This window comes from Trametes versicolor, assembly GCF_000271585.1.
Source record: "Trametes versicolor FP-101664 SS1 unplaced genomic scaffold TRAVEscaffold_3, whole genome shotgun sequence".
NCBI classification, from domain to species: Eukaryota; Fungi; Basidiomycota; class Agaricomycetes; order Polyporales; family Polyporaceae; genus Trametes; species Trametes versicolor.
In genome coordinates, this window is record NW_007360323.1 from 1294815 (window position 1) to 1316384 (window position 21570).

Consider the following 21570-nt stretch of genomic DNA (forward strand, 5'->3'; position numbering starts at 1 on the left):
TATCTGTTCTTAATAGTTTAACCACTATTATGGGGCCACCGGCCCCATTCTTGGTTATCTAATTTTTGCCGCCCCTGTCCCCTGGGCTCTGCTTGCAACCCGGGGGCGCGATGACCTTGCCACTGCAGTACCGGCTTGTGTCGTCGGGGGATCTCACTGGTCTTCTCTCTGTTGTGCCTTGTGACCGGTCATTCGACTGCGAGCTCGGTAGTTCAGATGGATGATTTGTGCTTGGTCTGTTTTGATTTTTAGCTAGTCGTAACGACGAGGGGTGCATGTACGCATGTTGCAAATTTGGGCCCCGGGCCCGGGCTAGGGATGGTGTAAGATCCTTCATGAGTCCATATGCTGAGCGAAACGTATCCAAAGAATAATTACAGGAAGTCCTCGTCGACGTCTGAAGGATACTCTTCGTGTGGGTCGTCTTCGTAGGCGGTCTCGAAATCTACCTCTTCCTCTTCTGACCCAGTCCAGCAACCCTGTCCTCCCGTCATCCTACTAAGCCAGTTGACTCTCATGCGTTCCGCCGCCCAGCGCGAGCCCCAACGCCGTTTCCCTGCCACCATAAGTACTTGCACGCGGTCCATGCGTTCTTGGCCCTTTCTTACAAGCCAGTCGAGCTCTTCACATACCGATTGCCATGGGTCGTAGTAGAAAGGGGCTGCATCCTCGTCGCTGGTATCTGGAGGCATCGCGTGGATAACGACGACGCGAAGGTGCGGTAGGGTCGCCTCCTCGGGTTGCACATCCTCGTCATCAGGCGCATCCCAGAACTGACTCGGAGGTGGCGGTAGGCCGAGCGCGCGCGCCAGGGCGGCGGGCAGCTTCGCGTCCCAGTCGGAGACGTTCGAGATACGCAGGTGCGTGAGCGACGACGGGACGGCCGCTGCGAGTGCGTCCACCACGCTGTCGCTGTTGCCAGAGACGAAGTGAACGCGCTTGAGTGACGGGAATCTGCGCAAGCTCGCTCCTTGTTCTTGTAGGCCGGGAGCCCGGAAAGCGCGGATGTACCCTCTCCAGCTGAGCTCCTCCAGCCTCGGAAGGTCGCACGAGAACCCGAGCGCGAGCGGCACGTCCTCCTCGACGATGCACAGCGTCCGTAGCGTGGGGGCGGCATGTGTGATCAGAGTCGTCCAGGCGGCGGCGAGTCGCTCATTCCAGCGCGCCTGCACCTCCGTCGTCCAGTTGTCGAACTCCATGGGCCGACTGTGTCCGAGGGCCGCGTGTCTGGGGTCAGAGCGGAGCATTTGAGGAATGTTGAAGAAAGAGAGGTACAGGTGCTCGATCCTGGGCTTGCCGTGCTGCGCCTGGAGCTGCACGAACGCACAGAAACCTTCGAGCTGGCGGAGAGAATTGAGGGCCAGGGAGTGGAAGCGAAGATCATGAGATTGCGCGTGAAAGAACTTGGAGGTGAACGCGAGCGACGTGCCTGTGAAGCCACCGTCCGTGCACGCTATGGTGATGATGTTGCGCCAGAGCTCTGTGGGAATGGAAGTGACATCGGGCATTGGAAGGGTGGGGGGAGAGAAGTCGGAAACGATAGGTGAGGATGATGCCCGGGGTTTTATACGTGGTACGCGTCCGGATGCAATTGCTGCGTCGGGTGTACATCAACGATGAGAAGGAGTCACAAAGCTGCGGTACCGCGGCGTGAATTGCAGTACAAGGACACACTAACGATGCACTTACTTTACATACACACAGACCGGGGGAGGTCTGCTACACGACCGCCTACAGAGCCAGCGAGCGACTCGAGATGTCCATGTCCATGCTTGCCACGACGAGAGCGAGGGCGTACTCGGAGGTTCGAACAAGGCTGACTTCACTGTCCCTCCGATACGACCTCCTGTGCCTCGGATTCGACCCAGCAGCCTCGGCCTCCCTGTATACGATCCAGCCAATAGTCGCGCATTCGATGAGGCCAACGAAGCGCCCTGAACCACGGTCTATCCAAGACGAGCGTGTGTGTTCCATCGAGACCCGGACCATGCGCAAGGGCCTCCAGCTGGGAGTGAATCCTAGCCCACTCTCGATTGTAGTGCCAGCACCAGCCGCCAGGCGCAGACGACGTGCCCTGAATGATGAGTTGACGGAGGTGGGGACGGGGCGTCGAAAGGGAGGAGACAGAACTTTGCTGCGGGTCCGCATTTCCATCTTCTGGTCCATCTGCGAGCCAGGGATACATGGGTTTTACACCGAGGGCCCTGGCAAGCGCGTCGGGGAGGAGGATGTCGACGTAACCCACATTGGATATCCGAAAGTGGGTGATCGTCGGTATCTTCGTGAGCAGAATCATGGGGACTATACCGTCCACCGCCGTCGTGATGAAGTGGACGCGTTCGAGCGCAGGGAAGGTTGCCGTGAACCTAGAGGTGCCGGTCAGCCCCAAAGCGCTCGGCTCGAACGCGAGGATCTTCCCCTTCCAACTCAGCTCCCTCAGCTGAGGGAGCTCGCATGGAAATGTGAGGGGGAGCGGGGCCAGGCCGTCCTCCACAACGCATAGAGTACGTAGCGTCCGCGCAGCAAGGGTGAGCAAGGCAATGGACGTGACGCAGAACCTTCCGTCCCAACGCGCTCTCTCCTCTTGAGTCTTCAAGTCGTGAGCTCTTTGCTGTTCCCGCGCCATCCCGGAGTAAGCCTTCAAAGAGACCGTAGATGTTTTCACAGGTTCATCCAAGAGGGAGAGACAGATATGTTGTATTTTCGGCCGATAGTCAACCGGCTGGAGACGTAGGAACGCCAGAAATCCCTCGAGCTGCTGGAGAGAATTGAATGCGAGAGAATGAAAACGGCAACAGAGCGACTGTGCATAGAAGAACCTAGAGGCGAGCGCAAGGGACCTGCCCGTGAGGCCGCCATCTACGCATGCTAGGGTGATAATGTCGTGCCAAAGCTCGGTGGGGATGTGGGTGACGTCGGGCATTGTGTGAATTGGCACGAACGCATGCGTGGGTTTATAGTATCTAGGGAACATACCGGAGCCAATCCAAGTTCATTCATTGTCAGCAGTGGACCGGTGTCAATTCATGCGACGCTCGAGTTCCATACCGGTCCGTGGCCACACTGGGCCACCTGTACCCGCGGTACCGCGCCGGGCACACGGTCGAATTCTTGCATACCGTGCCAGATATAGTCCACAATACAGTGTTATCCAGAAGAAGCCTGGAGGCTGAGCAAGGAGCAGAGCGCGTGCATGCGTAGCAGAGACTAAAGCTTGGCCACAGCCGTGCCTCGATTTATGTGCGCACAATGGCTGATTGAGAGCAACGTTATTCGTGAGGCATGAGTAGCAGCTTTTGGGCAGTGCAGCAGTAAGGACTTAGAAGGAACGTGGAGGTCTCTGGAAGAGAGTGCACGGCGACCGCGCGCCTGCGTGCGGGCTCTGGCGGTCGCCGCGCAGCGGGCGACTGCAACCTCTTGCCAAGCACTGCATACCATCTCTACGTGGAACTACGACTGCTGACGACCACTCTGGACTGCCTGTATTGTAATCTAAACTGGCCAAACACTCTTAGACTTCGACCACTATGAGCTTCTTCCGTTCGAATCAGCCTCCGGCTGCCCCTCCGCCCCAGCAGTACTCTCGCGTCCCTGGTGGTAGCGACCCTATGCGTGGAGGGCCTCAACGCGTCCCGGCACCGCGCTACGATGACCAGTCTGGATACGAGAAGCGTGGACAGGATAGAAAGGCCCCGCCTCGGGGAGGAGGAGTGTACGTCCTGCTTCCGACACGATCATGTCCCTAGCCTAACGCGTGCCCCAGATTCTCCGTGCAGCCATCCCCGAGCGAGCCCCTGGCATACAGCAACTGCTTGATCGTGAACGCCTCTGACTTCCCGCAGGGCCAGCATGTTGTGGTCAAGCAAGCCTACCCGCTCACGACCAGGTGAGTCTGTACTCAGCGTTCATTCCGTTCACATCCTCATCCTTCGTCCTCAGACATGATAACACGGGGAAGATCCCCCCAGGTACCATTGGTGCCTCTGCGGCGCAACGGCAATGGATCGGACTCTCTCTTGCGGGGGATACTGTCACGGTCGAGCCCATGCCCTCCCCGCCTCCTTACCTCGAATCCGTTGATCTCGAGGTCGGTTTCGCCAAGCGCGGGCACGAAATCGCGGAAGCCTTCTCTGCGGACGACATGGCCAAGAATTTCCTCCGCGCGTACAACGGAATCGTGTTCGCTACTGGCGAGGTGCTCTCGTTTGAGTTCCACGGCCAAATCCTCCGGGTCGCCGTGAAGGGCGTGCAGATCGTCGACCTCCCGGGCAGACAGTCGGAGGCGACGCACTACGGCGTCGTTATGGAGAAGACCGACATCACGTTCATGAAGTCCCCAGACAGCGCCATCAAGCTGAAGTCGAGCGCAAAGAAGTGCGTATATACACCTACATTGCAGTGTAAGAGTATTTGGTTGAATGGTACTGATCGGCTATAGGGCCCCGCCAAATGCCATTCTTGCACCGAACTTCAAGTTCGAGGACATGGGTATCGGTGGTCTGGACCAAGAGTTCAGCTCCATCTTCCGACGTGCTTTCGCCTCGCGCGTCTTCCCGCCTGCACTCGTCGAGAAGCTCGGTATTCAGCACGTCAAGGGTATTTTGCTGTACGGCCCCCCAGGAACAGGAAAGACGCTCCTGGCACGGCAGATCGGAAAGATGCTGAACGCGCGCGAGCCCAAGATCGTCAACGGTCCAGAAATTCTAAACAAGTACGTCGGTGCTTCAGAAGAAAACATCCGTAAGCTGTTTGCGGATGCGGAGAAGGAGGTAAGTGGCTGCAGGTAAGCTAAAGCCACCCACGCGATGCTCATGCCGTACACAGTACAAGGAGAAGCAAGACGAGAGTGGCTTGCACATTATCATCTTCGACGAACTGGACGCTATTTGCAAACAACGTGGCTCCACGGGAGGAGGTACAGGTGTAGGCGACAGCGTCGTGAACCAGCTTCTCTCCAAGGTAAGCATGCCCCGACGTCTGTCATATTTCTCGACTTACCGCCAAACAGATGGACGGTGTCGACCAACTGAACAACATCCTCATCATCGGCATGACCAACCGACTCGACATGATCGACGAGGCGCTCCTGCGCCCCGGCCGTCTCGAGGTGCACATGGAGATCTCGCTCCCGGACGAGAAGGGGCGCGTGCAGATCCTGAACATCCACACGTCCAAGATGCGCCAGAACGGCGTGATGGACCGCGACGTGGACCTCATCGAGCTCGCCGCGCTCACGAAGAACTTCTCGGGCGCGGAGATCAGCGGGCTCGTCAAGAGCGCGACCTCGTTCGCGTTCTCGCGCCACGTCAAGGTCGGCACGCTCGCGGGCATCTCGGACGACGTCGAGAACCTGCGCGTGAAGCGCGAGGACTTCATGAACGCGCTCGACGAGGTCCAGCCCGCGTTCGGTGTCGCGAAGGAGGAGCTCGAGGGCGTCGTCCAGAACGGGATCATCCATTTCAGCTCTGTCGTGGAGGTGCGTTGTGTTCGCACAGGTTTGTATGTCCATGACCAACGTTTGCGTTGCAGGAGATCCTGCGTTCCGGAGAGCTATTTGTGGACCAAGTCCGCTCGTCGACACGCACGCCGCTCGTAAGCGTGCTGCTACACGGTCCCCCGGGCACCGGCAAGACCGCGCTCGCAGCGACCGTCGCGCAGGCCTCGCAGTACCCCTTCATGAAGCTCATCACGCCCGACAGCATGGTCGGCTTCTCCGAGGCGCAGAAGGTCGCCGCGATCGCCAAGGTCTTCCAGGACAGCTACAAGAGCCCGCTGAGCGTCATCGTCGTCGACAACCTCGAGCGGCTCCTCGGTGCGTACCTCCCTCCTCCCCCTCTTCTCCCTACGCCCGACTGACTGACCATTCTCCCTGCCACGCACACGAAAACAGACTTCACGCCCATCGGCCCGCGCTTCTCCAACTCCGTGCTGCAGACGCTGCTCGTGCTCCTCGCGCGGCGCCCGCCCAAGGGCCGCCGGCTGCTCATCATCGCGACGACCGCGCAGCGGCCCGTGCTCACCGACCTCGGGCTCTCGGAGGTGTTCGACTCGGAGCTGCGCGTCCCCCCAATCGCGACGCTCCGCGCGCTCGACACCGTGCTGCGCGAGGTCGAGCTGTTCCGCAGCGACGACGAGCGCCGCCGCGCGGTCGGCATGCTCGCGCAGGCGGGCTTCACGGACGGGGACGACGAGGGCGATGCGCGCCTCACGGTGGGCGTGAAGAAGCTGCTGAGCATGGTCGAGATGGCGCGCCAGGAGCCGGAGAACGCGGCGGAGCGGCTGACGAGCGCGCTCATGGGCCTCGGGATGTAAGCGGGCTTCGATGGAGGTGCACAAAGGACTATGGAGAGCGGTGTGTAGGATTTCCGGACGTAATGTAGCACTACGAGTACCTTGGAAAGGCGTGGCCAATAGACGTCCGCACAAGACAGAGAAGCAGAGAGAAAGCAAGGAGAAAGCATACCGATTATCAGCCGTGTTTGAAAGTTCCAGAGCATCTATCCAATCGCAAGAGCAGCTACTACCGTACAAGTACACGGACGCAAGAGTAATGCTACAAACACGCACACGTATCCCTTAAATACCCCCCAAGCACCCGGACCCGGGCCCCAACCGAGAATACATCATGATCTTGCACGGGCTACCAGTGGTGGGCCTCGGCCATACAATATCGACTGCACACAGAACGGGGACGCGCGGTAAGCACATGAGCACAGAGATACAGCCGGACACGGTCAATGCACGACGACGAGGCGGCCGACGTACCCTTCGAAGCTCGGCTCCGTGCACACCACCTCCTCGATCCGCGTCTTCAGCCACTTCGTCACGTCCGGGCCCAGCGCCGTGCAGTCGTACAGCTCCAGGTGCCGCAGCCGCGTAGGTGTCATCCCGAACGGCGCCCCCATCCCAACTCCCATACCGCCCATACCTGCGAGCCCCAGGGCGCCGCCGCCTCCACCACCGCCGCCGCCCGCCATCATCCCCGCATCTGGGTTACGGGCCTCGACCATCTGCACAAGTTTTGAGACGCCATCCCCATGCGCATGGCAGCCGCGCATCGCGAGCGTGGTGAGGCGCGGGCATACCCACCGGTCTTGCCCGTTATCATCGTCCGGCGCGCTTAGGGCCGAGATGAGCGGCTCGAGCGGCGCGCTGCCGACGTGCAGCGCCGCCAGGTGATCGAGCTCTCCCAGGAAATGCCATGACGCGACACCCGCGCCGGAACCCCAGTAGAAGCCCGCGTGCGGACCCGGGGCGGCGCCGTAAGAGAGTGAAAGACGTGTGAGTGGGGGTGTGCCCGAGCGCGAGAGCAGCTGCGAAACGGTGTCTTCGATCGGATCGCGGGCCTCGATATCCAGGATGAGCGTGTCGAGCGCGGGGAGGAGGAGCGAGTCGAGCAGGCTTGAGAGGAGGTAGTGCCCACCAAGGTTCAGGCTTTTGAGTTCGTTAAGCGTGACGGAGGATAGAGGGAGTACGGGCTGGCTCGGGGACGTAAAGTGCAATGAGAGCGATTCGAGCTGCGGGTTCGCAGAGACGATGTGGAGAATCCGGTCGAGCGCAATGTGGACCGTGGGCAGGCTGCGGAGTTGGAGGTGGCATAAGTTGCGAAGCATCGGCGAAGACCACTTGAACGGGACGTGTTGGAGCGTGAGGGTCCGAAGGCTACTGATGTCGAATTGCGCGTTCACCGGCGCGGACGGCAGCCACTTCCAGTCGCCATAGAAGGCTGGGTCCGTACACGAGATCTCAAACTCCCGCAAGATCGGCGCGTCCCCTGTCACGCGCCAGAAATCAGTACCACACACGGAACAGGAGAATGAATGCACGCCACGGCAGAAGACGCAAACGGACCTTCGACAGACTTGAGCGCGCTAATGGATGCGAATTGCTTGTCGAATCGGAATATGAAGCGCTCCCACCGGTGCATCTGTTCGACAAGGTAGTAGAACGCGATGTGTCCCCAGTGCATATTTCTCCGCAGTCGCTGTGTCGACAGGGGCATCCTGTCGGACGTGGAGAGGGGCGGAATGTCCCACTCATGCGTATGTGTTGGTGACGGAGGCGCGGGACCCATGCCGTCGTTTGGGACGACAGCTTGCACGGGGACAACGTGCACAGTAGGGTGTGCGCCTCCTATCTGCAGGTGCACAGCCGTGCCACCTGCGCCCGCTGTCTGCACCAGAGGTGGCGGCGTCGTCCACCCGCCAGCCACCCAGGGGTCACCCGCAGCATGAGGCACAGACAGGTATCTGCGGCGGGAGACACCCTCGACCACGCCGGTATGTACGGACGGCGACTTGAGTAGTATCTCGATGTCGAGCGGGATGGAGCGGCCGGATCGCTCGAGCCAGAGACGTATGGTTTCGGCAGAAGAGGCCTGTGTCGTAACAAGGCGAATCTGTGACAGAACGCAAGCGTATGAATGAGCACGGTCGGTCCATTATTCCCCGTTTGGAGGCGGCAACATGCTTGCCAAGAAGGCACATAAGCGATCGACGGCAGCGAGAGCATAACTCGCCTGAAAGGTTGCACAATAACCCCTCCCCCCTACGAACCACCCTGAGAGATATGGCACACAACCGGAGGTAATGCCTGAAGTAGCTGCGGTGGTGATCACGGCTTTCGAGGAGCTCCACGCTACGGCAACGCAATGTGGCGTAAGCGACGAGCTCGCATCAAGCTCCGACTACTTCCATGCTATGGGAGAAGGCTGCTGACTGAGCGCTGAGCCTTCAGGCGAAGTGCCGGTCGGTAGGACCGAAAACGCGCCTGCAGGCAGGAGGGGTCTCAACAGCTCGTCCTTGATAATACAAGCTAGCACTCTTGCCTAGTCTGTGATCAAACGACCTGCCCAGTGCGAACACAGTGTGATGAACCTGGCAGCGGTCGCGACGGGTCTAGGACCGGGGCGGGTCCTATCTCCGGTGACGCGCCGGACACACCGCTCATCTAGAGCATAAGACGCGCTACCACAACACGCGGAAGGGCAATGGAAAGAGCACACGGAGACGAGGCAGTGAAGGGAAAGACGCCGCAGCGGCAGGAAACGCACCTTGGACCACAGCGTCGGCATCCCGAGCGCGACCTTGCGCCAGAGCGCGCACACGGCGGACAGCACCCACGCGGACCACGCGCAGTCCTCGAAGTTGAACAGGAAGATCTGGCGGAGGAGCTCGTGCGGGAGCCGCTTGATGGGCGAGACGTAGGCCTTGGTGAGGGCGACACGGTCCTCGACCGTGGCGAGCTCGCGCTCTAGTTCACGGAGCGCGGCGGTGCGCTCGTCGACGATGCGGGCGAGGACGTCGCGGGCCTCGGCGATGCGCGCCTCGAGGTGCCGCGAGGTGTCGTGCAGGGAGACGAGCTGCGCGCGAGCTTGGGTAATCGTAGCCTGCGTAGGGGGCTCGGGGAGGTCCAGGGAGGCCATATGGGGCGTGGAGATGGCTGGAGACCAGGGGGAGATGGGAGATGTGCGATGGGGAGAGGGGAGAGAGGGAAAGATGGCGCAGGCCGGCTGCAGGAGCACAGTGGGAGAGCGCAGGTTGGGAGAGGCGAGGAGAGGAGGGAGCCCGCATGTGGCCATCCCCGCATTCCTCAAGTTCCCACGTGGGCCGGGCTCCTGCCCCTGCCCAAAGGGGACAGGTATACTTAGTGCCCGCTCTGTCAATCAAGTCACGCCTTGGCTGATAGAGCGGTGGTCGTACACGGCATGCACATAGTCGTAGCCAAGGGGTATGCAGTCCTACCGTACACTACAGCGTCAGGTCATCTTCGTCTCAGCAGCGCCCTCAGTGCGCAATCCCAATCCCGTTCACATGCGACCCGTCCTCGTCCTCCATCACGCTGTCCTCGTCGATGCTCGCGGACTCCGCAACAGACGACGTCTCCTCGTCGTCTTCTTCCATCAACTCCTTCGCCTTCTGCGGGGGTGGGCGCCGATGTCAGCATCTCCATATGTACCACACTCGCGCCGCCACCGCAGCGGCGACTGGAACCGCACGCACCTTCATAGCTTCCGCCTCGTTCGAGTAGTGCCTCCCACGCGCCCGCACGAACTCTGCGTGCTTCTTCATAGCTGTAAATGGGCCCCGTCAGTTCTGTCATGTCAAATAGTATGCCGCGTTGACAGAGGAGGTCCGATGTCCGAGGCATATCAGCTTATGGCCACTATATCCGATAACCCGTGTCAGGAATAAGACCATGTTGACCAGCATAACCGTGCCACAACGGCGATTTGGCTCGCCAGTGCTATCTGTATTCCGAGTTCGACATACCCGCACCCATCTGAGCACAGTCGGACATCCTCGGATCCGACCTCTCAGTACACAGCGCGAGAGAAAGCACTCACCCTCCTCGTCCATCTCCTCCTCGCACTCGATCTCGTCGCCGGGCTGCCGCCCATCGAGGCGGATGACCTCGCGCGCCTCGTTCGGCAGGTTAAAGCTCGTGCTCCGGCTCGAGGAGCGGCTCGTGCGCCCGGGCGTCGACGACCGCCCACCCGCGCTCGAGCTCGAGAACGACGTCCGCCGCGACGGCGGGCCGGAGCCCCCACCTGTCGCCCCGGTGCTGCTCGTCGGCGACGGCGCGCGCAGCGGCGAAACCGGGCCCGGGCTCGCCACACGGCCGTTCAGGTCCAAGTTCGGGATGTCTGTGTGCGCATACGACGTCAGTGGATTCACCAGCGTCACACCCAGAGGCTTTGTCCTCCCCCTTAACTAGGGGAAACAACCCAGAGGTAGGAGTAAGACGGGAGAGCAGAACGCACCACCCTCGACGGTGTCCGTCTCAGCGTTGTAGCGCACATAGGGCGTCTTGGGCTCCGTGATCTTCATCTGGCTGTCCTTCTGCGCCTCTGTCAGCGCGAGGTTCTCCTCGTCCCACTGCAGGCTGCTTGGGCACGGTCAGCACACGCGCAGATGGCGCGCGATCGCGCAGGGAGAGGCCATGGGGACTCACTGCTGGATGCCGCCCGGGGTGGCGAGCGGCGCGTTCTTGAGGATGCCCTTCGGCTTCGAGCTGTTGCGCGAGAGCGGCGGGTGTTCGGGGGCAGCCTCGAAGGAGTCCATCGTGCGGTAAGGTGTACGTTAGAAAAGCGGCGTGTGTGATGTTCGATGGGGGCGCGATATCGACTGCTGCGAGTTATAAGCGAGTGCGTCTGTGGCTGCGAAGCGGTTCAGAACGGGTCCAAGCTTCGCGATTGCGGGCGGATGAGGGGTCAAAGCACACAGCAGGCGCAAGAGAAAGCAAGAGTACGGTAATATGTACACAAACGCCGCAGTGATGTCGATGTAGAGTGGGAGGTGGAGCTGGAGCAGAAGAAGGCAGCCCTCGGTGTTGGACCAACTGCGTCGGACTATCCGGAAGCCCTGGCCGACCCCGCCGAACGCGTCGGACCTAGTCTCGTCACCAGCCGTCATAGGGGGTCCTTCCAAAACGGGACGGGCAAGAAACCGAGCAGAGGACCCCCCTATAACGTCTGGCGCACTTCGTATAGGCGGGTGGGGGTAAGGTCACCAAGTCACGAAGGTCACTGCGGCCCCACTTCGACGTGCGCGCACGCCGCGCGAGCGTGATCGCCTCAGGACTCCTACAACGCAATTTCCGCCCAAATAATTCTTGAAATTGAGAGGAGTGTGTCTGAATAGCCCGCAATGGTCTGTATTAAAATGAGACTGCAGCGCGCGGAGTAGCACGAATAAATAAAACCCGCTCGCGGACAGTGACCGCAGAGTGACTGATAGACTTGCCCGATCGAGGGCGTGTCAAGGTGTTTGACGGGTGGACAGACTTATTTCTGGCGTTGGCGTGACCTTACCCCCACCCGTCTATACCAAGTGCGCCAGACGTTATAGGGGGGTCCTCTGCTCGTTTCTTTGCCCGTCCCGTTTTGGAAGGACCCCGTGACCTATAACGTCTGGACACGAGACTACGTCGGACCCACCTGCCCTCTGCCATACGCACCCGGCCTAGCCACTACCTATCTAGATCCTTCTTAGCCCTCCTCTCCGCGCTGCCTATCTGGACCTGGCATCCTCACCAGAGCACAGTAGTAACTCTCCACGGTAACCACGATAGAGACATCTCAAACTTAGCGTGGACGATAGACTAATACATCGATTGCGATTCCCTGCGTGAACGAATAGTAGTAGCGGATGTCTCTGAGGCCCAAGAAGTCGAAGAACAGATTACGACCCACCCACCTACCCACACCACACCGCGCACCACGCCGCCCTACCGCCGCTACCGCTCGCCCTTCGCGTCGTCCGCAGCGTTCGTTTCTGTCGCCGTCTGCGCATCCTGCAGTACCTGCAGCTTCCCCAGCGTCCGCTCGAGCGCAATGATGCCTCCACTCGAGAGCCGCGGCACCGCGCGCTCGCGGTCCGCCTCGGGCACCTCCGCGTCACCCTGCGTAGCCGTGCTCTTCGCGATCAGCGCACGCGCGTCCCCCAGCACTTTCCGCAGCTTCCCGCTCGTGTGGTAGAACCACCGCAGCTCCTCCTCGAGCCCCCCGAGCGGGATCTCGAGCGCACGCCGCACGAACCCGCGCGAGAGCACGTACGCCTTCTCGTTGTACAGCCGACTGTGCGTGGTGATGTCAGACCGGAGATTGGTTGTGATTTCAGGAATAGAGTCGCTTACCTGTTGACGATCCCGTCTTCGGTGCCTCGCAGCTTCTCGTAGGCAGGCTCGCAGAACCATCTGATAGGCTGTGAGTGGGGGCGAGCGACATGCGTCACGCATGCAGGACTCACGGTTCTTTGACCAGCACGAGGCCCTGGATCGACACCAGAGCCTGGAGCAGCGACGATCGCGATGCGCTCCAGGACTCGCTCTTATCGCCTGCCCAAGTGCCGAGGATCGACAGGCAGACCTTGCCCTCCTCATACAGATTCCTGTCGTAATCATTAGCGGTGCGACGCGCATCTCATCGGTTCGGCAAAACGCACGGGTTTACTGTGATGGTCGACTGTCAGCATCGCGCCTATTTTCTGCGGAAATGAAATCACACACCTCTGCCGTTACCGTTCGTCCAGCTCAGGAAGTGCGCTATGGGCGGTGTCTGCGGGAAGTTGGCGTCGAGCATCCAGTCGATCACGAATGGCGCGTCTTCGTATGGCGTATTCTCCGGGCCAATGATGAGAGACCGCAGAAGGTCCGTCCGATCCTCATATGCGCGCACGAGGATGGAATCTGCCGGCCATCGTCAGCGACGGCGATCGCGCCAGACTGGAAGCGAGAAACACGGCACCTGGTAGGCTGCTCTGTAAGGCCTTGTACTCCTTCGACATTCGCGCCATAAACTGCCGCGTATGTTGTGCAGGCGGCGTGTTATAGAACGCATGGTCAACCGGCGCGGAGGGTAGGACCTCGAAGCGTTTCCACGGTCCATCTTCAACGTCGCCTGCTTCCTTTGAGGGGTGTGGCGACGGTGACTTGGCGGTGGCCGACGGCTGCGGTTCTGGCGGAAGCGCGCTGTCGACGGCCATTAATGTCTCTCCGTTTACCGGCGGTGGGATCGTGACCGTGTCGGTAGAGGGAGACCACTCGCCGCCCTCGACGTCCATGCTGTCTGCAGGGTCGAGCTCTTCGTCGGCGGACTCCCACTCATCGTCGTCGTCATCCATGGTCCCCTCGACCCAGTGGCCGTCCTGGTCCATCTCCCACACCTCGACGTCGTCCTCGTCTTCCACCGTCCCTTCGTCGTCGCCCCACAGATCCTCAAGCTGCTCTACGCTGTCGTAGAGCCGCGTGAGCCTCTCTAAAGGAACGACGACGGTATCGGAGCTCGGCAAGACGACTTCTATGGTGCCATCCAAGCGTAGCTTTCACGAGTCGTTAGCACGCGTGCAGCAGTCTACCGGAACTGCAAAACTTACATCGAGCACTTCACCAAACCAGTTGAGGGAGGTGTCACCCTTCTGCGCCTGCTTCAGCGGCACTTCCTCAACACTCCCCTCCTTACCGCGCTGCTCCGCAATACGACTGCCAAGCTCAGTCATCTCGCTTCGCCATCCCCCAATCTGTCCGTTCGGCCCAAGTGCAGGAGCCTCGCGCACCCACTCCTCGACTTCGCCGATGCGGGGCACCATGGGCGCCCGCGCGCCGTTGGTCGTGCCCTCGCGGTGGATGAAGACGAAGTCTCCGCGGCGCACGCCGAGGCCGTCGGTTGCAGGCGCGAGCGGGGACCAGTCAGCCGAGCCGTGTGGGTCCAGCTCGAGTACGGAGGCAAGCTCCACGGCGCCAGTCTCGACTACGCGGACGTACGCGGTTCGGTCCTGAGCGTTCACGGATTGCACCACTACATGGCGCTTGTGGTCCTCGGTCTTCCACAGGACGTGGTCTCCAGGCCTGGGTGGAAAGCGTTTAGCCTGTGCTATATTTGTGCGTCACCCACACCCACTTACCAGCAGTCGTACTCGTCGGGATTGAGATAGGGTACTGTTTGCTTCACGTCCATTGTCTCTCTTGTGCCATCTTGCCAGAGCACGTCGACAGATGTCCGCGTCTCTTGTACGACAAGCGTGTCGACTTCAATACCGCCGTCCGCAGGTCTACCGTGTCTTGTTACAGGACCATCCCTGGAGTTCTTTAGCCTCACACGATCGCCGACGCGCATAGCTTCCTCTGCCTTTCGCGTGATAGTCGTGAGCTTGCCAAGATCGGCGCCGTACCAATAGCGTTGCGGACGCGGCTTGCCCTGAGCGTCCTCCGGTGAGAGCTAGATACATTTGAGCATTGTCGCCACAAATTGAGAGCACAGATTATGGACCCACCGACTGGTTGATCGCAAGCCATGCAATTGCGAGCACAGTATGCTTCACGTTTATCACCGTATCTCGGTCGCTAGGTCTTGTCCCGCCGATCAGGAATCCCAGGATGCCTGTTACGCTTGTCATCGGTTGTGGCAGAATGTCCTTTAAGGAGAGTATGAACACCGGTTCACCGGTATAATTAGTTATAACTGACCTGGCCCTTCTCTCCTACTGCCAGCCGTGCGCTGAGTTCGGGCAAGCGCACCAGGGTACCGCCAGGCACCTCGACCAGAGACTCGTCAAACATCTATTCCCAGGGCTGTTAGCATGACGCAGCGCAGAAGAATATCTGAAAGAAGAGACGAACCTCCACGACCTGCAAATTCGCAGAGTATGAACGGATGTGTTCTGTGCATATCAGTGTCGCGGGACCGCACCTGGCCGACCCAATCGTTGTAGATGACATATTCGCCCATGTCTATCTCCACCGCACTTTCGATCTCCTCCATGGACTTCCAGCCCGGGAGCGAGAAGCTACTGACCGCATGTTCGAGCCGTCCCTTCACATGTGTCCTGACCCGGCAAGAATGTCGCTTAAACATATGCGCAAGGAAATACACACCAACGTACGCACCTGGTCACCACTCCGGACCGCACGTCGTCTACGCTTCGCTTGAGAAGGTCGCCCGGCTGGTACAAGCGGTCCACGAGCTCAAGCGTGTCTTCGGGTACGATCTCTCGCATAGGTTTAGGGAAGTATGACACACCGACCTCGCCCTGTAACCGAGTGTGAGCTCGCCCATACCATCTGGACACACTTTGTGGCGCAACCCCACGCACCTGCACAAGAGGCCTCATGAGCGGGTCGATGTGATCGCCCGCGGGCGGTGTCTCTTCTGCATCCTGCCAGCACCTCTACGGAACGTCGTGTCCAGTTCGCAATCAGTATATCATGAAGTGAGGACTGGACTACACACCAAGATCACTCCAAAGGTATTCGAGTCGTCCTTGCGCCGTACGATATCCTCCTGGTAGAACTACGTACCCAGTTGCAGTGATCGAACAGTTTCCTAGCCGCTCAGCAACGTACCTTGGCGGCTGCTCTCTTCTGTGTTTTGGGTGCCATGAGGTGTTTCTCCAAAGTCGTCTGATTATTGCGCGTGCGCCGGAGAGGGAGTCAATCAAATGCGTCTATAGGTGCCGAGTCCAGGTATCCCCCCAGGAAAGACGTTCAGTGTGGCCCTCCTTGCGCGAGTCGCAAGCCAGAAGTCAAGAGACAGCTGTGGTGAAGAGCAAGATTGCGAAGACCACCGGAGTACAGCTGCAGCGGACTCCGTCGCCAAAGCTGGCCCACTGTTCTGAGTCCGGCATCGCCGCGCCGCCACTTCCGCTCCGTAGCCGCACATTTCCCTCAGCCTCAAGCGAGCGAAGCGTCCACCTAGCGGTGCACGAAGATATTATACAAACTATGGTACGTAGGCATATGCAAGGGAGAGTAGGGAGTATCTAAAAACCGTTCAAGAGATCGGTGCGACATCACGTAAATGAGGATCATGTCCGCGCCAGGTATCGTCCACAGCGTCCCTCTTCGCCGCTATCCGCCGTCCAGTCCACTCGTCTTCGCCCACTCGCTCGGCCCAGTCCTCGTTATCGTCGTCGCCCCATGCATCCCACTTCTCATCTTCGTCGCGGGGTATCTCCGGTTCCTCCAATGGCGCGGTCCTCGAGATCTCGACGTTCGGATACAACGCTTTGGGAGGTCGCAGGGACAACGGAGGAGGCGGAGATCGTCTCCGACCCTTCGACCGTGAATGGGAGTGCGAAGAGCTCGCAGAGGACGAAGACATCGAAGAAGACGGCGAGGTACCAGGAGAAATGGTGTGTTGGCTTGGAGGGTAGGCGTGGGCCGCAACTGCCGTGTCGATGGGCTTTGGCAAGGGTGTGCTCGAGCCGGACGGAATGACAGTCGTGGTGCCCGAGCTGACAGACTTTGGTTCTCCGGATAGACGGTTAACGTCCCTCGAACGCGAGCGCGATATAGGACGGGGGTTCTCGATATCGTGGCGGGCCGGAAGGCCGTCATCGTCGTCGCTGTCATCCTCGGACGTTCGGAAGAGAGGTTCCCTGTCCAAGTCGTCAGACCCGCGGGACGAGTCGGCATCCAGAGACAGCGGGGAGTGACTATCAGAGCCCTTGACGATCGAGTCAATCAGCCAGAACTGAATGACGTTCATCATAATTGGGAACAGGCCCATGGTGCTGTGAATTGTTCAGATGAAAAGAGACTATGTGAGATCATACGATCAAAAACGCACAATATGACCTGGGCGGCATCACTGGGTCCCAAGAAAGTGAGCAGCCATTCCGCCGCGTCGAATATGATGGGGAGAGCTGCGAAAAGAGCGACGACCAGGAGTTTCATGGTCGTGAGTGCGAACACATAGACGGCGGATTGACGGAGCCAGTAGGTGATGCGCGGAGGGGTGCCGTAGACTCCAGTCTCGAAGCCCTTCAGATGACACTTGACGGTAAAGAGATAGGTCGTGACATGCAGAACGAGATAAATGATTCCAACACCTAGGGTAGAAAAATTAGAAGTACGGATAGATCCAGCGGTAATCGCGACGCACCAAAGGTCGTATCAAGAAGGATGTTGAGGAAGTAGAGGACACATGCGTTGCCTGACGAGACGTGCGCGACAACGTCCGAAATGAGCACGTTCACCCCGTGCACGAACATCTGGCCAATAACTTGTTTCGAAACGTCGAATATCCTGCGAAGCCCTTCATTAATGCGTGTGCTTCGCCAGCTGCAAATAGAAAACGAACCAGATCCTCCATGGTCGTTTCGGGCTTTCACGATGACGTTTGTACACCAACGAGAGGATGACCAGCACACCCATGAGGCCCTGCACAATCTATATCGCCGCATGCCCCGTCAGCTACCCGCCCAGCACCTCCCCACGAGATAGCGAGCGCGCACCAGTGCGGTAGGGCCCAAAAGCCGGCATGACCGGCGGTCCACGTCCGGAAGCTCGTCGAGGAAGCTGTCGATGCCCTCCATGGGGGCCATAGTAGAGACAATATGAGAGAGAGAGACTGCCTGCGTCACGTCAGGGTCGTGAGGTTACCGAGAAAGAGGAGGAGTCGAAGAGAGAGAGAGCTATTGGCAATGGAAGCGAGGGCTTTGGCTGTGGTGGTTCCGCAAACCGCCCACTCCGACGGGCGCTTCGGGCGCGATAGGATAGCGCTGAGGCTGCGGGCCCAGCTCAGATCATCTTGGTCTCCGGCTGACAGCGACAGGAGGCTAGAACTGCGGCTGCGAACGTGTACACATATGGCTCAACTGATCAGGCCATCCTCAGAGCTCTTAGGAGGTTTCGTTCATGAGGCACACCCGCGAGGAGAGGTTTGTAAGTTAGTCATGGTATTTACACAGAGCATGCCCTCAAGAGGACGGTCATCATGGACACTACCTACCGTAACGAAGGTGGACGATTACATGGGCGAGGATGCAACATGTGGAAATGAGTAGTAGCTAGCGATGCGGATATCGATATGCGGTAGAGATACAGTCATCGAGGTGTGCACCAAACAAGAAGGGACTCGTCCGGACCAAGAGCAGCAAGTAGACGAAGGACAGTGTGCGCGCGCTTGCGGGAAAACCAAATAATGAGCGACGGGGAAGGGGGAACGACATTAGGGACCAGGGTGCGCGCGAAACGTAGATGGACGCCACCCGGGGGTGCGGCCGTCAAGGCCATCACTTTTTCCGCAGTTGTGCGCGGAGGCTTGTGTTCTCGGTCTGCACGGAGTTTAGCTCCTCGAGCAGCGCCATTTGTTGTGTCTGCTGCGACACCCGCATCGTCTCGATCTCCTCTTGGGCCTTTGAAAGTGAGCTCTTGCATTCCGCGAGCTCCGCCTCCATCCGCTTTCGTATCGAATCTGACGTGCTGGCGCCCTCCTCCGCGAGCTTCAGCACGCGTGCGCTGAGCGAGTTGTTGGCATCCGTAAGCTGTCGACACGTCTCCGCTTGCTCGGCGGCCTGGGTCTCGACCTCCAATTTCTCGGCGGTGATGCGCTCGATGGCCTCCTGCAAGTTCTGCATTTCGTCTTGGCTGTGGGACGCATGTGCTGGTTAGATGAGTACTGCTAGGATACCAATTCCACTTACTATGCAGCCTGTTTGGATATCATCGAGATATTGCGCTCCTCGAGTATCTTGACTTGCTTCTGGTACGTCTCGAGCGCGGTGCTGCTCTCTTGTGCAAGCTTCTGCGCGCGCTCCGCGTTCTTCTTGAGCAAGTCGTGCGCCTGTGCGAAGCGGATGAGCCTCTCGATAAGGGCGCGGTCGTCCGCAATGAGTGCCTGGACGCGATTCGCAAAGGCTTCGACCGTGAAGGTCTCGGAGGCGCCGGGGCGTGCAGACAAGGGGAACGAGTTGGCGTCGTAAAGCGTCTTAAGCGAGCGGACGTCCATCTCGGAGAGCGATGCACCACTCCGGGTCAGTACTGGGCTGGCGGTGGTCGGTGACGACACAAGCTTGCCCCCCTTGCCGAGCTTAGAAACACGCGCCTCTGGTGAAGGGAGAATGGTCCAGAGTGGCTGAAGGACAGAGGTGATCTTGGCAGCGTCGCCGGTGTACTCGACCACAGGCCCGTTGCCGGACTCCTGGATATCCTATGGCGGGTACATGAGTCTCAGTAGTTGATAGCACGGGTGGGGAACATACTCGAAGTCTGGCTTCGAACGATCGCGCTTCCGCCTTTGCAGCATCGCGTTCCTTGCGGGCCTCCTCGATCTCGTGGACGAGGGCTTCCCGCTTGTCTAACCCTGTGCGTATGTCCTCCTCCAGCTTTACCCGAGACATGTTCCACTCCTCCTGCGTCTTGGCATGTGAGTCGACCTTGGCCTTGAGATCCTCTACATGCCTCCCTATCGACGTCGCAAGGCCGCGGATAGATCTGTCTCGGGAGTAGACCAGCATGCCATGGTTCTGCATGAGTTCCTGGAGGGCGTCCGCGCCCTGCTCGAGTTCCGCCTTACTCGCCCCGCCCGCCTGCAACGCCGCCTTCTCGGCGAGCCACGCCGCACGTTCCGCGTCCATTCGGGCCTTCAGCTCTGCGATCTCCCTCTCCTTCTCCGCGACGCCGCTACGTTGGTCCGCGGCGCCTTGGTCCCGCAATATTTGCGACTGCGCCTCGCGGTCCTCCAGCAATACCAGACGTCGTTCAAGCGTGTCCACCTCTCGCCGTCGCTCGTCCAGCTCCTTCCGGTCCTTCATCCAGGCCTGCTTCTCCTCCTCGAGCGCAGCGAGTCGGTCTCCCAGACCCTGCATGTCGGCCAGCTGCCGCTCCAGGGCAGCAATCATCTCCTCCGCCTGCCGCAACTCGATGCCCATAGACGTTTCTATTTGCTCGCGCTCGACTCGTAATGACGATGTTTCCCGCGTGAGTTTCTGCTGCTGCGCGTTAGCTGCATCCAAAGCGGCTTCTGCGGCTTTAAGTTGCTCTTGTAGCGCGGTGACCTCTGCGGATGACGGGCCCTGTCGTGTGGGCCCAGGGACGATTGCATCGGAGTGCCCTGCGAAGAAGTGCGCGCCATCGAACCGCGATCGTGAGGAGGTCGACTGTCCGCTCATGACCGACGACTGTGTCGGGCTCATTTGCGAGTTCCGGTTCGGTGTGCTATACCCAGAAGCAGAGATGTCGCCGTTCCCGTTCAACGTGTCCGGAGGCGCCATCTTCTTCTCCATGCTCCGGAGCGAGTAGCTGAGGACGCCCGCGCGGTGCTCGAGAAGCCTGCGGTTGATTTCGCCCGCCCGCTCCGAGACGCGCCAGAGCTCCTTCTGTGCGGTCTCCACTTTGCGATTCGCATTGTCGAGCTGCTCGGTAGTCTGCTTGTTGACGTTCTTATATGACGCGTTCGCTTTCGATAGTGAGAGCGCCGCATCGCGTATCTTGGTCTCTAGGGTGAGCTTCTTGTTGAGGGCGACTAACCGCGACGATAGCACGGTATGTTCCTATAGAAAGAGACAATGTTCGAGCAGGGATTATAGACGGCGCGAGCATCTGGGCGCACCTTCTTAAGCTCCTCAACCTCCTCGGCATTCAACACCTCGAACCCCCTGCTGTCCACGATCGCCTCGCTCGCCAACAGACTCATCAACAGATCGTCCTTCGAGCTCAGCATCGTCGATGAGCGCCGCCCATCTCCGTCCACTGGCTTCCGCGCGAGCTCCGACACGCGCATGGGCAAGGGTATCCGCGGCGACGAGGGGCCCGCGACGGGGGAGGACGGCTGGGTGGACGTCCGGCCAGAGTCGACCGAGTCGCGGGATGACTGGAAGGACGAGTTCCCCGTGTCCTCGTCCGACTTGGAGGAGGCCGGCGGCCGCTGCCGGTCCTTGCGGAAGAAGAGCGCGGCGGTCGTCAGCTTCGGGCTGTCTTCGAGCGAGGCGCCGTTCTGCGGCGGCGATGATGTGGGTGGCCATGACGGCTTTGGCGGGACGTTCAGCGGATTCGTCGTAGAAGGGGGAGTGGAAGGTGGAAGCGGAGAAGTCTGGGAGGAAGGGGTTGAAGTTACGCTCCCGGTCCCTCCACCGAGGAAGCGTCGGACGCCGTTCATGGCCTGCTACGATGCTGCGGCGTATCCGTCACAGGGTTTAGTGCGGTGGGTGTGCAGCCTGCTGCTGGGTATGCAAGGGTATTCCAAGGTATAATGGGCGAAGCGAGTGTAGCGATATTGTGTGGTTCCGCAGGCGGGATAGAGGTGGAGGTATAGTCGGGGTGCAGTTGCCAGAGATCGCGGGGTCGTATCGT

General features: G+C 59.8%; 8 protein-coding genes across 8 annotated transcripts; 1 reads left to right on the plus strand and 7 right to left on the minus strand.

The window, feature by feature from the left end:
- Positions 1-334: 334 nt before the first annotated feature.
- Positions 335-1702, minus strand: TRAVEDRAFT_69879 (uncharacterized protein). Its single transcript, XM_008037284.1, has 2 exons — positions 1690-1702; positions 335-1635 (listed from the first exon to the last, which is right to left on the minus strand). The coding sequence occupies exon 2, from the start codon at positions 1506-1508 to the stop codon at positions 375-377; it is 1134 nt and encodes a 377-aa protein (XP_008035475.1). The 5' UTR covers positions 1509-1635; positions 1690-1702; the 3' UTR covers positions 335-374.
- A 120-nt stretch (positions 1703-1822) lies between these two features.
- On the minus strand, positions 1823-2923 carry TRAVEDRAFT_69880 (uncharacterized protein; the record flags this gene model as incomplete). Its single annotated transcript, XM_008037285.1, has 1 exon — positions 1823-2923. One exon carries the CDS (start codon positions 2921-2923, stop codon positions 1823-1825), a length of 1101 nt encoding a protein of 366 aa, XP_008035476.1.
- A 604-nt stretch (positions 2924-3527) lies between these two features.
- TRAVEDRAFT_115541 (AAA-domain-containing protein) lies at positions 3528-6312 on the plus strand (the record flags this gene model as incomplete). The annotated part of the gene is made up of 8 exons (XM_008037286.1): positions 3528-3712; positions 3764-3886; positions 3940-4374; positions 4439-4769; positions 4825-4959; positions 5009-5476; positions 5530-5812; positions 5891-6312. The coding sequence occupies 8 exons, from the start codon at positions 3528-3530 to the stop codon at positions 6310-6312; spliced, it is 2382 nt and encodes a 793-aa protein (XP_008035477.1).
- A 422-nt stretch (positions 6313-6734) lies between these two features.
- On the minus strand, positions 6735-9424 carry TRAVEDRAFT_118207 (uncharacterized protein; the record flags this gene model as incomplete). Its single annotated transcript, XM_008037287.1, has 4 exons — positions 6735-6910; positions 6959-7774; positions 7852-8398; positions 9053-9424. The coding sequence occupies 4 exons, from the start codon at positions 9422-9424 to the stop codon at positions 6735-6737; spliced, it is 1911 nt and encodes a 636-aa protein (XP_008035478.1).
- Positions 9425-9785: 361 nt separating this feature from the next.
- Positions 9786-11063, minus strand: TRAVEDRAFT_116357 (uncharacterized protein; the record flags this gene model as incomplete). The annotated part of the gene is made up of 5 exons (XM_008037288.1): positions 9786-9917; positions 9993-10072; positions 10346-10645; positions 10763-10884; positions 10954-11063. The coding sequence occupies 5 exons, from the start codon at positions 11061-11063 to the stop codon at positions 9786-9788; spliced, it is 744 nt and encodes a 247-aa protein (XP_008035479.1).
- A 1026-nt stretch (positions 11064-12089) lies between these two features.
- TRAVEDRAFT_69883 (uncharacterized protein) lies at positions 12090-15876 on the minus strand (the record flags this gene model as incomplete). Its single annotated transcript, XM_008037289.1, has 16 exons — positions 12090-12577; positions 12637-12696; positions 12750-12890; positions 12945-12951; positions 13009-13188; positions 13247-13820; positions 13875-14346; positions 14403-14716; positions 14772-14912; positions 14965-15057; positions 15118-15126; positions 15188-15323; positions 15385-15527; positions 15591-15665; positions 15728-15787; positions 15841-15876. 16 exons carry the CDS (start codon positions 15874-15876, stop codon positions 12238-12240), a joined length of 2781 nt encoding a protein of 926 aa, XP_008035480.1. The 3' UTR covers positions 12090-12237.
- Positions 15877-16267: 391 nt separating this feature from the next.
- On the minus strand, positions 16268-17813 carry TRAVEDRAFT_118048 (uncharacterized protein; the record flags this gene model as incomplete). Its single annotated transcript, XM_008037290.1, has 5 exons — positions 16268-17009; positions 17066-17327; positions 17381-17523; positions 17579-17667; positions 17733-17813. 5 exons carry the CDS (start codon positions 17811-17813, stop codon positions 16268-16270), a joined length of 1317 nt encoding a protein of 438 aa, XP_008035481.1.
- A 699-nt stretch (positions 17814-18512) lies between these two features.
- TRAVEDRAFT_115554 (uncharacterized protein) lies at positions 18513-21376 on the minus strand (the record flags this gene model as incomplete). The annotated part of the gene is given in 6 exon segments (XM_008037291.1): positions 18513-18883; positions 18900-18901; positions 18924-19417; positions 19443-20436; positions 20476-20771; positions 20831-21376. The coding sequence occupies 6 exon segments, from the start codon at positions 21374-21376 to the stop codon at positions 18513-18515; spliced, it is 2703 nt and encodes a 900-aa protein (XP_008035482.1).
- Positions 21377-21570: the final 194 nt, after the last annotated feature.